This window comes from Nipponia nippon, unplaced genomic scaffold (genome assembly GCF_047370975.1).
Source record: "Nipponia nippon isolate SJK-2023a ecotype South Korea unplaced genomic scaffold, ASM4737097v1 scaffold_2, whole genome shotgun sequence".
Lineage (NCBI taxonomy): Eukaryota > Metazoa > Chordata > Aves > Pelecaniformes > Threskiornithidae > Nipponia > Nipponia nippon.
In genome coordinates this window covers 64,501,624-64,513,933 of record NW_028262336.1, presented here as the reverse complement: position 1 = coordinate 64,513,933, position 12,310 = coordinate 64,501,624, and the positions used below count along the sequence as shown (strand labels likewise).

General features: G+C 49.6%; 1 protein-coding gene across 1 annotated transcript in view; it reads right to left on the bottom strand.

The window, feature by feature from the left end:
• The window catches only part of SH3RF3 (SH3 domain containing ring finger 3), a 253,550-nt gene extending 246,488 nt beyond the window's left edge, over positions 1–7,062 (bottom strand). The window contains exon 1 of the mRNA XM_087759057.1: positions 6,628–7,062. Within this exon, the coding sequence (XP_087615183.1) occupies positions 6,628–7,029 (402 nt within the window). The 5' untranslated portion in view covers positions 7,030–7,062. The remainder of the gene's footprint in view (positions 1–6,627) is intronic.
• Between the last annotated feature and the right edge of the window lie 5,248 nt (positions 7,063–12,310).

The window sequence follows — 12,310 nt, the reverse complement described above, 5'->3', positions numbered from 1 at the left end:
AGCTGCTGTGGGAGCTGGGGCAAGGCCAAGGTCACGCAGCTTTCTCACATCCCGTAGTTTATCTTTGTCCAGGCTCTCATGTCCTATTAGAACTAATCTTGAGTTCTTCCCATGACAGCTTACCCCAGATTGGGAAAACCTGTTGTAAAATATCAGATTTTAACAAGACCACATTGAAAACACTTGCAAAAATTCAGCTTGATATGTGATGAGTGAGCGCTGGAAAGCTGAAACCGCGTGCATCCCGAAGAGTTTTGGTCAGCAGAAGTCACCAAGTCCCTGAAAAATGAATGAATCCAGTGGAGTAGAGGTCAGCAGTTACAATGTTGCAATGCTTAAAGACATTAATCAGAGTGAAATATTAGTTCTAACCGGCCTTTTGCAGCTTAAGGAAAGGCTTCCAAGGAAGAGCAGACTTCAGAAGAAAGTGGCAACCCATAGTTACAGATATTACAGGTGGGTTACTGAAGTGCAAGAGGGAATTATGGGTTTTATCTGAAATTTAAGCAGTGCATCTTAACAGAGAAAGCACGAAATGTTGAACAAAAGAGTGAAATTAGAGGTGAAATTCTGAATGCAACAGGGCAAAACTCAAGAAGTGCCCAGACACACTTTTCCAGTTGAAACAGTGATGGGATTATTAACCTAAAATTATGAGACAGCGAACTAAAGTAACTCTAGACAATAAGAAAAGATCTTCCTAGAGCATAAAATCCTCCATGGCATAAATAAAATATTGTTGTAGCATTTTATGTGGCAGCCTTTGTCTAGAAAGAGCGGTACAGCACGCGTAGCCGCCCCCTGACCTGCAAGTACAGGCACACGGCATTAACAGCCAGCGCCTTCAGCCGGTCTGACCTGTTGGGCACCCGGCCAGCACCGGGACTCTGCCTGAACATGAACGGATAAGATTAGAAACAAGGAATACAGTGTGCTGTTACAGCTCATACGCAGTGCTCACTGCTGCATCCCTGCACCAACGTTCCCCGCAAACAAAGCACAGCATCTCTGCCAAACCCCATTCAACAGCAGCAAATAACTGTCGTAGCTTCAGTGTTTACAATTGGCGCTTTTTAATCTCCCCAAATCCCAGCCTCTCCAGTAATAACTCCAAGTTTGTAGGGCAGCTTCCCTCTGAAGATCGCAAAGCCGACGAGGGTAGGTGAGTGCTACTGGGGCAGGTTTTCAGCTGGGAAATGTGAAGCTCAGAAAGTTCACGCAGCTCGCCAGAGGTCAGTGGCCATGTCCTGCACAGGACCACGCTCTCCGTGCCTTTTCAGCCTTAAAAACACAACGGTGCTGTCTCCCCAAACAGCAAAGGTTATGGGGAGGTGGGCAAAAATTGCCAGAATTAAAACGCGTACAGGATCTCAGGGCTAAGAGTCTTGAAAGTCTATCCGTTTTCTCTTTGAGTAACCAGCCACCAAACACCAAACGCTGTCATACCCTCAGCGGTACCACTGTTCACCATGAATCATTCAGAGGGATTAACCTTAGCGTTCACATTTGACAGCAAGAGGAGTCCTACCGAGGCATGCCACACTGACACAAACCAGTAGGGAGGTCTGGGGCCAGTGGCACAAAGTCCTCTCCATGCCCCCCCAACTCTTCTAGGTGTGACTGCGCCACTGCTGGCCATCCCAATCCAGAAGGAAAAGTCCACCATCAACACTGGCACCCTTTGGTCACATCAGGCCCATCATACATTTTTCTAGCGTGCAAGTAAAAATTAACAGCACCATCCAAAGACGGGTGAAAATATTCTGATTTTGGAAAACATAATGGACATAAAGACGACACCTGCAAATGGCAGGTTTTCTGAAAAGCGTAGAGCTCAGTGAACGATGAATTTATCTCAGCCCCTCAGCACTCCCCTCTCCTATGCTCACTCACTTCTGTGAGGACAGCTTTAATTGCTGGGATTTTAAATACTCCTGGCTATATTTTTCACAATACCCTTTAGTATAATTGTTAATCTATATCTCCTGCACTGAAACGTATTTTTTAGCCATCTGCCAGACAAAAAAAAATCCTCAAGATCAGAGCCTTTGACACATGGAGTATCAGTCCTATTTGGATGGCTTTACGACAAAGTTCAGGCATGGCCAGCCAAACTACAGTATCAGAAGCAAATAAATCAGAGAGAAAGAACAAAAGTAAGGTAAGCCCATGGGTCTACGCATACTGTGCACTGCTGACAAGAACGGCACTCTTATCTGTGCAAATCTGATCCTTAAAAAGCCAAGTTGAAGAGTCTCCTCTGCCCAAGACAAAGTGTGTCCCCTACTCAACCCACTGCTGCTTCTAACGAATATGAATGCATATGAACACCAGACTCCATGCACTTCTTGCACAACCCAGGGTGGGATCTTCACCTGATAGACCCTCGATATCGACAGATATCGAAGAAGGAAACATTCCTGCAAGGTCTACTCCACGTTCAATCCACTGTAACCAGTGTAGGATGAGGCAGAACTCTCATGAAAATAATGACTCAATGTCTCTTTTGGAGAATTTCTACAAACAGAGCAACTGAAAAGCCTAGATAGCAAATAAGCGCTGCTCCCTCTGCTTGCAAAACTCCTGTGAAGCCAAGGGTAGCAACCTTTCCCCCGGGCTAGCAAATGGCAGCCTTCCACCTGAAACGGAGAAATAGCTCTGCAAAGCTGATACATGGGAAAAGCACCCAGCGCAACACAGGGGAGCGCAGCCCATCCGTCACTTCACTCAAGCACGCTGACATTTCATTTTCCATATGCGCATGTCTTACTCTCTACCGTTACCTATACCCCCGCCTGGTAATGCACCACATGCCTATCCGTCACTGCAGCCATGTTCTCTCTTCTGGGAAAAATGAGAGACATGTTTTGTTTTTCTAGGTTGTTTCTTTTTCATGCAAATGTTGTTCTCAGTTTGTATTGCAAGCAAGCAAGCAATAAGTCCCGCACCTGGAGTGGGAGACGCCTGGTTTGGGAGGAAATTACTAAAGACTTGCATGCATTTAGCTGGCTATTAGATCTGGAGAACTCCTGAAAAAATTCTAAGTGATAAACTGCAGTAATTGTTAAAAAAAAAACCCAAACCCCACACTCAGTAAAGAAGGCAGATTTACCATAATGCCTCAACAATCTAAGGGAGCCATTTACTTTGACAGAACCTGAATTCCCCAAGCGGTTCGACAGTGGTAATGGAAACAGAGGAGCCAATAAATTATAACCTTGTGTGTAATGCGCCAACCATTATAAACCACTCTTTGCCTCCTGCTTTATCCCCTGGGGGGAGGGGGGGGGCACTCTAACAGTTGCTGGATTTCCTTTCCCTCATTTTTCCAGTGTGCTCTTCCAGCAGTCGGACCCTTTTATCATGTCTAATACTATAGTCTGCATTTACATAGCATCTTTAATGTGAACATCCCAAAATAACGCTGTACCATTTAGAAACAGACTCTGATTTTTTACAGGCTGAAATAGAGGCATTGGGAGACTAACTGGCTTACCAAAGGTCACATACCACTATGTATCTATAGAATGCCAAATATTTTTCAAGCATATATTAGTAGGTAAACACCACTTCCAGATCTCTCATACTGAAGATGTATACCTTAAAACACCTACAATATTTCAGAAGTGTTTCTGAGGAATAGTCTTGGACAACTTTAGGAGCAGCCCCAGTGCCAGCTCATCCCCGGCCCAGCCCCTCCCACGCTGGGTTTCAGCACTCTGGATAGACCAAGTCTGTGGGAAACTCTGGGAAAAGAAGGACCAAAGACCCGATAAAGAAATACAAAACCCCCAGAGTTTTGCCAAAGTGATAACATTCGTTGATTTTAGAAAACACCACCTATGCAAAGAAGACTTCCCCGAAGTATAAGGTGTAGAAGCAAAACACAGGTGTAACAGCAACACAGAAGCTGGCCCTGCTCTGTATTCTAAGGTTAATTAAAACTCTCAGAGAAACAGATCCCTGGTGTGATTCTAACATATCGGTCCGAGGATCTGGGCAAGACAGAAGTCTGATAGAAGTGACCTTGGCTCTCTGCCATTACATTTCACAATTAGCATTTTCCTTCCTAACCGAGAAAGCCCATAATGGTATGTCCCATTTTATATACCGCATTACCTAAAATGAAAGGTGTTAATTAGTAAAATAGTGTAATTTGCATTTAAGCCCCAGGCAGCAAATCTACAGCAATTTCTGAAATTAAAAAAAAAAAAAAAAAGTATATATCATAAAGAATTACTTCAGCTCTCTCCAAGGGAGCTAAGCTGTCAAAGACCAACGTAAGACTGAAAGGGATGCAAGACTGCTCTTCAGTATCAGCCTCAAAAAGCCTAATTCTAGGCTGGTTTGTACCATCTATTGGCTACTGTAGAGAGAGGTGCTGTACTTTGGTCTCCAGGATAGCTCAGCAATCAGCTCTATCAGCAGCTCCATGGAGGATTATTCACCCCTGCTGCTTTTTTTAAAAGCAGATTAGTTCAGACTTTCTTTCACTGTAATGAACCTTGTAAGGATCAAGCACATTGCATTGATTTCCAGGATAAAATTGTGCGGTCAGTCAAAAGGCCAAGCAAAGAGACCCACTGCCCCAGAATCACCCATTAGCCCCAGCAAGGGGAAAAAAAATGCAGTTGTTAACCATAAAAGCCAAAATGTGATTCTCAGATCATGTGTAACTTTGCCTTCTGTCAAATTCAGATGGGTAACAACCCACACAGAAACAGACAACAGAACTGAGGATGCTCACCGAAGTCCTATTCAGTCAAAGTCAGAAAATGATAGAACGCGATGTGTTTGTATTTAGTATATGATATCTGCAATAACGGCCAGGGAAGTAACTTCTTAAAAATTTGCCAATTTAAGGTAAAATAATGAAAATCCAACTTCTCTAAAAATTTGCATTACGATATAAGATTACTCTCAAGTAACTTTCCCCATCAAGCATTTCCTTGCACGCACAACCCCCTGTAACATCCTAGCTTGGCCAGGATTTAAAGATATGAAAACCAGAGATTGTCATTTTGCTGGATGGTCACAAAAGCTTGGCCAGGGTGCAAGAGTTTGCCTCCGCTACACGAACCCTGCAGGTGCAATAAGTCTTCCATGCAGACCCTACCTCCTGTAAGAGACTGCTATCTGGACATCAAACCAGACCATGAGGATACCGTATTTTGAACTACCTAATGAATGCAAGCCTCCCTTTTTGTAATGCTGAAACTTAAGACGACAAGAGTTGTCTGCTATGACAAAGCCGCAACCCTAAGTTTAGCTGAAAAACAAATAAGCAAAAAAGGAGAGGGCAGAATCCCATTGCCTTTTTTCTTCTTTTAATTCGACAAATCATTCTTAAATACCTGAAGACCACTGTGGTCTACGGCTCAGTAATAAAGGATCTAGCCCTCCAGAAATATTGCCAAGCATATTTCACTTCAGACTCCAAAATTGAATTTTATAGAACAATGTATGGCATTTGCCATCATTTCCTGTGGGCAAAACTTCAAAACGCCGGTACAGGTCTATTCATTTTCCTCAGAAAAAAAATAGGAAATGAATTAATTGAAACATTTACTACAGTGATACAACTTCACAAGGAATCTCTGCATTGACCTTTCCAAATCAAAAGCCTGTACACTAAACTACAGCTCAAGCAGACTTCATGAAAGATCAAAGACAATTAAAGATATCCACTGTATATATGACACTAGAAATAAGATGAAGTTCACAGTCTTCAGAGCATCTCCATTCCAAAGTCTCCTAAAGAGGTCCTATAGTAAATTTTCCCATATTGAATTGAATAATAATACAGAACACTGGGAGGAATCGATCTCGTCCCCTCTGAGTCAATGAAACCCTTGCCATGATTTTAAAGGGAGCAAGACCGGGCACTCGATGGCAGTTTTAAAATAAATAAATGCATATGTTGCAGTACTCTCCTTCAATAAATGACACACCTTATACATAAAAATGAAATTACGTTCCCTTGGGAGGGGAAACTTCAGCTTCGAGCCCCGCTCAGTCCCGGCTGTCGGAAGGACTCTGCGCGGCTGCGGCCGCACAGGCAGCGCCCCGGGAGCCGAGGGGAAACTCGGGGGTGCGGTGCGAGCGCCGGGCACCGGACCGCCCGCCTGTTCATAGCGACGGACCCGGGCGGGCAGCGCGGCTGCGGGAGCCAGCTCCCGCCGGCACCTGACGGGCACCCGGCAGAGGCCGACGCGCCGAATGAAAGCGCTTTCGAGGCACTTTGCGTGCCTTCACTCCGGGAGCCACGTCCGGCTCTGCTGCACCGGGGGCTGCCCCGGGGCCCGTCGGTGCGGCAGCTGCCGGACAGCCGCTACGAGCCCCCGCGGGGGCTCCCTCCCGCCGCCCGGAGCACCTTGCGCCCGTCCGAGGCCGGGCCTCCGCCCGCTCCCACCCCTCCGTCGCGGGGGGCGGCCGCCGCCGCCGGCCGCCAGCGCGGGGAGCGGCCCCCGCCGCGCTGCCCCGCCGGGAGGCGGCCCCCGGCGCCCCGCGGGACGTCCCGCCGGCGAAGCGGCACCGCCCGGCGCCCCGCGGGGCGGCGCAGGCCCCCCCGTCCCGGCCGCCCACCCCCGTCCCGGCCCCCACCACCTTCCCCAGCCCGGCACCCACCTTTCCCAGCAGGGCGCTGCGGCTGGCGGCCGCCAGCTCCCGCAGGCTGGCGGCGGCCGAGGCGGCGGCGGCGGCGACGGCGCTGGGGGCGGCGGCGGCGGCGGGCTGGGGGTACGCGGGGGCCGCGGCGCTGGGGCTGCCGCTGGCGCCCCCGGCGGCGCGGGGCCGCTGTCGGATGCCGTCCAGGAGGCGGACGAGGAGGATGTTGGCGGGCAGCTCGTCCACGCCGCAGCCCACCAGGATGCGGCACTCGGGGCAGCGCAGTTCGTGGCGGGAGCTGACGATGCTCTCCAGGCAGCGGCGGCAGAAGGTGTGCTGGCACGGCAGCACCTTGGCCGTGGTGTCCAGCCGCTCCAGGCACACGGAGCACTCCAGCAGGTCCAGCAGCGACGACTCGTCCATCGCCGCCGCCGCCGCCGCCGGCTCCCGCTCCGCCGCCGCTCCGCCGCCGCTCCGCCGCCCCCTCGCCTCCGCCTCCGCCCCCGCCCCGCCGCCGCCTCCGCCTCCCCTCCGCGGGGCAGCGCAGGGCCCCGACGCCTCTAGGGCCGCCGCGGCCGGCGGCGGCGGCGGCGGGGGGGGGCCGGCGGCGGGGCGGCGGGGGCCATCGGGGCGGCGGGGCTGCGCGGGGAGGCGGCGGCGGGGCTGCCCCCGGCGGCGGGCCGCGGCGACCTCGGGGGCTGCCTGGCCGGCGCTGCCCACCGCCGTGCGGCGCGGCGGCGATGCCAGCGGCGCGGAGCGGCGCGGTGCGGGAGGAGGGCACCTGCCTGCCCGCGCCTCCTCCCGCCGCCCGGCGCGGCGCGGCTGGGCTCGGCGCGGCTCAGCGGCTGCGGCGGGGCCTGGCGCGGCCCGGCGAGCCGCCCGCCGCGCCTCCGCGCGGGGCGGGGAGCGACGGGGAGCCCCGGGGGGGCGCCCGCGGCACGGCGGCCGCCCCGCGGGCGGTCTCCGCCCGCCCCGCCGCCTCGCCGCCGCTCCATGGCTCCCTGTAACCCGACCCAGCAGGGCTCGCCGCCCGCCTTCCTTAGCCGCGGCTCCCTCCTCCTCCTCCTGGCGGAGGCTGCCGGACGGCCCGTGCGGCCGCACGCTGCCGGGGGCAGGCGGAGGAGACCCCCTCGGGGAAGCCGAAGACACCCGGGCGGGGGCGAGGGGGAGCCCCTGCAGCCCGGGCCGGGCCGGGCGCCCCGAGAGCAGCGGTGGCCGCGGGGGCGGACGCCCGGGAAGGGGCCCGTGGGCACAACCGGCCCCTCGGGGGGCAGCGCCCACCCCGCGGGCCGGGAGCGGGAGCGGGGCTGGGGCCGGGGCCGGGGCCGGGAGCGGGGCCGCGCCGCCGTCCGGCCCCGCCATCCCTGGCGGCGCGGCGCCCCCTGGCGGGCGCGGCGGGGCGCAGCGCGGGGACCCGCGCATCGCCCGGTGCTCGTGCGCGTCCCCGGGTCATCGGGTGTAATCGTCACGGAAAGGTGGACATGAGAGCGAGCGTCGCGCCCCTTCGCCCTGCCGGGTGTCCGGAGCTCCAGCCCGCTGCCCGCCCCGGTGTGGTCCAGAGCCCACCCGGTGCCCGCGTCCCGGATGCGGCAGCAGGACTGTGCCCGGGGTCCCGTGTGAGTGGGTGTTCAGGCACAGCTGGAAGGGGCGAGACCCTGGTGGCATGTTGGAGTTAGGGATCCAGGTTGTATACTAACCACAGGAGATTTTAAAAAATAAGATGAAGCCACTTGCAGATGTGGAATATGAACAGAACTTCCCCTTAAGAGAAGCTGCAGGAGAAGCCCCATTCTTCAGATAAATGTTTCTTTTGAAAAAAATCCCTTTTTGGCCAACGTTTGACTATTAGTAGGATTAAAGGGCCTACTTAAGCCAGAAGCTACTATTTAAATACATTGTAATTTTGCCAGAGAGAATTTTCATTTGTGGTCCAATACCTAACCCAAGCTTCCTTCTGCACCTATGCCTGTGGTATTACAGAGCACCTTTGGATTTCGGGATTGCAGTTCAAGCACTTGCAGGAGCCCTCCTATTCCTCTCTGAAGTGACACCTTTAAAATTGACTTTTTGTGAGAGTTGTGTCAGGAAGGCTGCACAAAACCTTTCTGTCAGATTTATGACTCTACAGTTAGCTTCTGATGTATATAGCAAGATCACCCTGTTGTGATAAGGGTATCTAGACACTGTATAGTAAAATTTACTGAATTTCAGTGTGCAAAAAGCCATGAATCACTTGCCGCTCCTGTGTTACTCTAGAAGAGACGGAGTAAGTGTAAAGCTAAAGAAAAGCTCCTGATGCAGAGCTCAGATCATTATTTGTTGCTGAGCAATGTCCAGTAATCTAACCTATGTCCTTGCAGAAACAAACTCCAAACTCAACAGTTTTAAACTATAAATAATACTGATGCCTGGAGGAATGTGAAATACAGTATCAAGGACTTGGGCTTTCTCTGGAGTAAAACTGTTAACTTAAGAAAAAGGAGTAATGGAGAACCTTTAAGGATAAAAGGCATTGCTACAGCAAGGAGAGGGAAATACTGGAAAACCTGTAATGAAATGCGTAATCGTTTCAGCACCTCAGATTCATTCCCTCAAAGGTGAAAACTTAAATATCACTGTCAAAACACTGCCAAAAGCACTCTGTTACACACCGGTGTAAATCCAGAGTACCTCCAGTGACCGGAAGGGCGCTTTTCATCCATCCTTCCTTCTGGTTGCTCCAGGGCTTGCAGCCAAACCAACCCATCACGAGGTCTCCCAGAGTTGCCCAGTTATATATCCCCAAATCAGGAAAAACACTCGGAGAACCTGCATCCAGAGATGATGAGAGGGTTCCTTGACACTGGGACAACTTTAAAAAGGTGCAGATGTGCAAACCATTTATTATTCTGTGGAAGAAATTGCTGACACACTTAAAATGAGGGTCTGTTGTAATCCACCTGTAAAGCACCCTCTTGAACACAATCTGGTTGCCGTCAAGGAGAAGCAGGAGCCAAAACTGAAGCAAAGCTCCAGCAGACCCCTGCAAGGGGGAGGAGGTGAGGGAGCTCTCAAACCACCATGGAGGACATGGGGGAGGATGGAGGAAATGGGGAACCTGAGAAGGATAGGGAGAAGGGAAAATGAGAAGAAAACGGGGTGAGGGAAAAGAAAGGGAGGAGAGGATTAAAAGAGGGTAAGATTTATAAAGAAATTACACGAGGGACTAGAGATAAGTAAAAGCACACTTCTATGAAAAGGAGGGAGAGATTTGCGAGTTGGGCTCCAACTAGAAAAAACACCTTCTGAGTGTCTGAATAGCCTTTGATGTCAAAGAAGCATTTTCATGCTTAGAAGTTTAGCGTGTGTTTGTATGCTTCCCTGTGCCTGGGCCTAAATGAGAGTTAGGCCAGTCCTGAAGGAAATGAAAGAAAAAAATCGTCATGCATACTTTCTCTTCTTGCCAAAGAGAGCACGGGAAGCATTACATTAAATATTAAGAAATTAAACACTCAGATTATTAAGTTTGGAAATAGGAAAAAGATGAAACACTCAGAAGCCTGAGATAAAACACATAGAAAGGAATGGAAAGAGATACAGAAGTCGTAACAGGTTTTCGTTTAAAGAAATGTGGATTTTATTAATTTCCCTGTCTCAGCTGCCGAAACATCTAGCTTCAGATTATAAATATAAAGTGATTATTTGTGAACTAATTAAGTAATGTGATTAACACGGTTCTTAAGCAGAGGTGCTGTTTTACACACGGGGATGGAACTGCACGTTTTGCCGCACGTCCCTTGGCGAGCGTGTTTTTGAGGAGACAGATAAGCAACTCCTGTTTCAGGCTGTGGAAGTGACTTCGCTCCCACGATGGATGAAACAAATCCTTCTTGATATATTAACTTTGAAGCGTACCTGGAGACAAAAAGAGACTTAAAAAGGCAAAATACTGTTGCAGGAGGGTGGAGTGATATTGAAGCATTCCAAGACTTCATTTGTAGTTGTCCTTAAATTATAATAACGTACTAGGTATTGCTTAGTGTCTCAATTAAAAATCAAAAAAAAAAGCCTGTTCTGCTTCCCTGGTTCTTTTCCCTGCATGATCTTTCTTGCTATTCAGTTCAGAACAGGAGAGACTGACAGTTTTTGCTGTCTGTGGCTGTATCTATGTTGGTTTCGAAGGCATTTTCTGGGGACAGTGCGTGGATGTTACACCTTCAGCTTTGCCTTCATATATTTGCATGCTGCTCTTGAAAACGGCTAACTTGTTTCCAGTCTTCTACCAAATGGGATTCGATTATATAGAAATTATTCTCAGTCCTTGCTTGAATTCTTGCTCTGCTTGTAAGGGTCTACAGGACAATAACTATTCAGTTTGCACAGCTAGGGAACACTTGCCCACTAAATAACAACGAGTAGCTCTTATTTGTATGATTGTCCCCAAACCTGTAAAGCATTATAAGAGTGGTAGGCATTATTATTTTAGAAAGAGTCAATGTAATTAAACTTGCAGTGGAATGCACAGCAGTCCATTTTTATGGTCGCATTTTCTCGAGATGTTTAAATGATCATTCAGTTATGCTTACATTACTTGCTTTATTTACATTTAGATTCAAAAAATTAAGGCACTCTTGGACTTCTGAAGTGAATGATATTAATACTAAGCAGAGGGAAGGAGGGGGACTTGTCAGCTCTGTCTTTTCTTCCTTTTGTTGGACCTGAACAATATGGTATACCAAACTGATTTTGGACTTCTGCAAAATGGACAAGTTTGATGATGGGATCTTCTGTCTTCTCCTTGGACTGGAGGTGAGATTTTTGATCAAGATCTGTCTATCTATCTACATATACATCCTGCTCCGTTACAGAAGCCTAGCAATAGCTCTGCAGAAAGGCTTTTCTTATCCCTGGAGAGGGTAACCTCTCTGTTGTCTGTCAAAAGACAGATTGTACAGAATCAGTAGCTGAAAATCCTTGTGGAAGCTACGGCAGGACCACCACCCCCAAAGTACATTGGCTTATGATACCTGTCCTGGCAACATACGTGTGACAGCCTACCCTTGCACCAAGGTCTGGAGAGTGTATTTGAGATCTCCCATACAAGGCAGCCATAAAAAATCCATTCAGGTGGACTCTGGATTTTTTTCAGTGCCAACTTAAAAGACTGGTTAAGGAGGACATGTTCCTTAAATTTCTCTTGGCAGTATTTTAACACTGAAAAGAAAAATCTTTGCTTGCTTTGTGTTTAACCGTAACATTGAAATCAGGAAAGAAAGAAGGACATCCTTCTTTCTTACATGCATGGTGGTCATGTTGGCCACAGGTCAGAAAGAGGCGTGTTCAACAGTGCAGTGGAATGGCAGCAGATGTTCGGGCAGGCTCTGCAGCTGCCCTGCCTTATCTTCCCCAACAGCCCTGGCTGGCTGTTCTGTCCCCTCCCTTGCACCTTGCCTGTATAGTCACTGTGTCTTCGTGAAACTCATCCAGATGAAAAATAACCTTGAAAAAAAAATGCAAAGAATTTTGACTATAAAATGGACAGATAAATGTTAAAACTCTATGCATTAGGAAAGTGACTGCATTATATTGTGGTTTTGTTTCAACGAACTCACGAATTAAAATGGCACTTCCTCTGAGAATATATGGTGCCCATTGCCAGTCTCAGTACGGCAGCCTGTCAAACCACTGCAGTTTTCCAACAAGTTTTATCACATTCCTTGTAGTT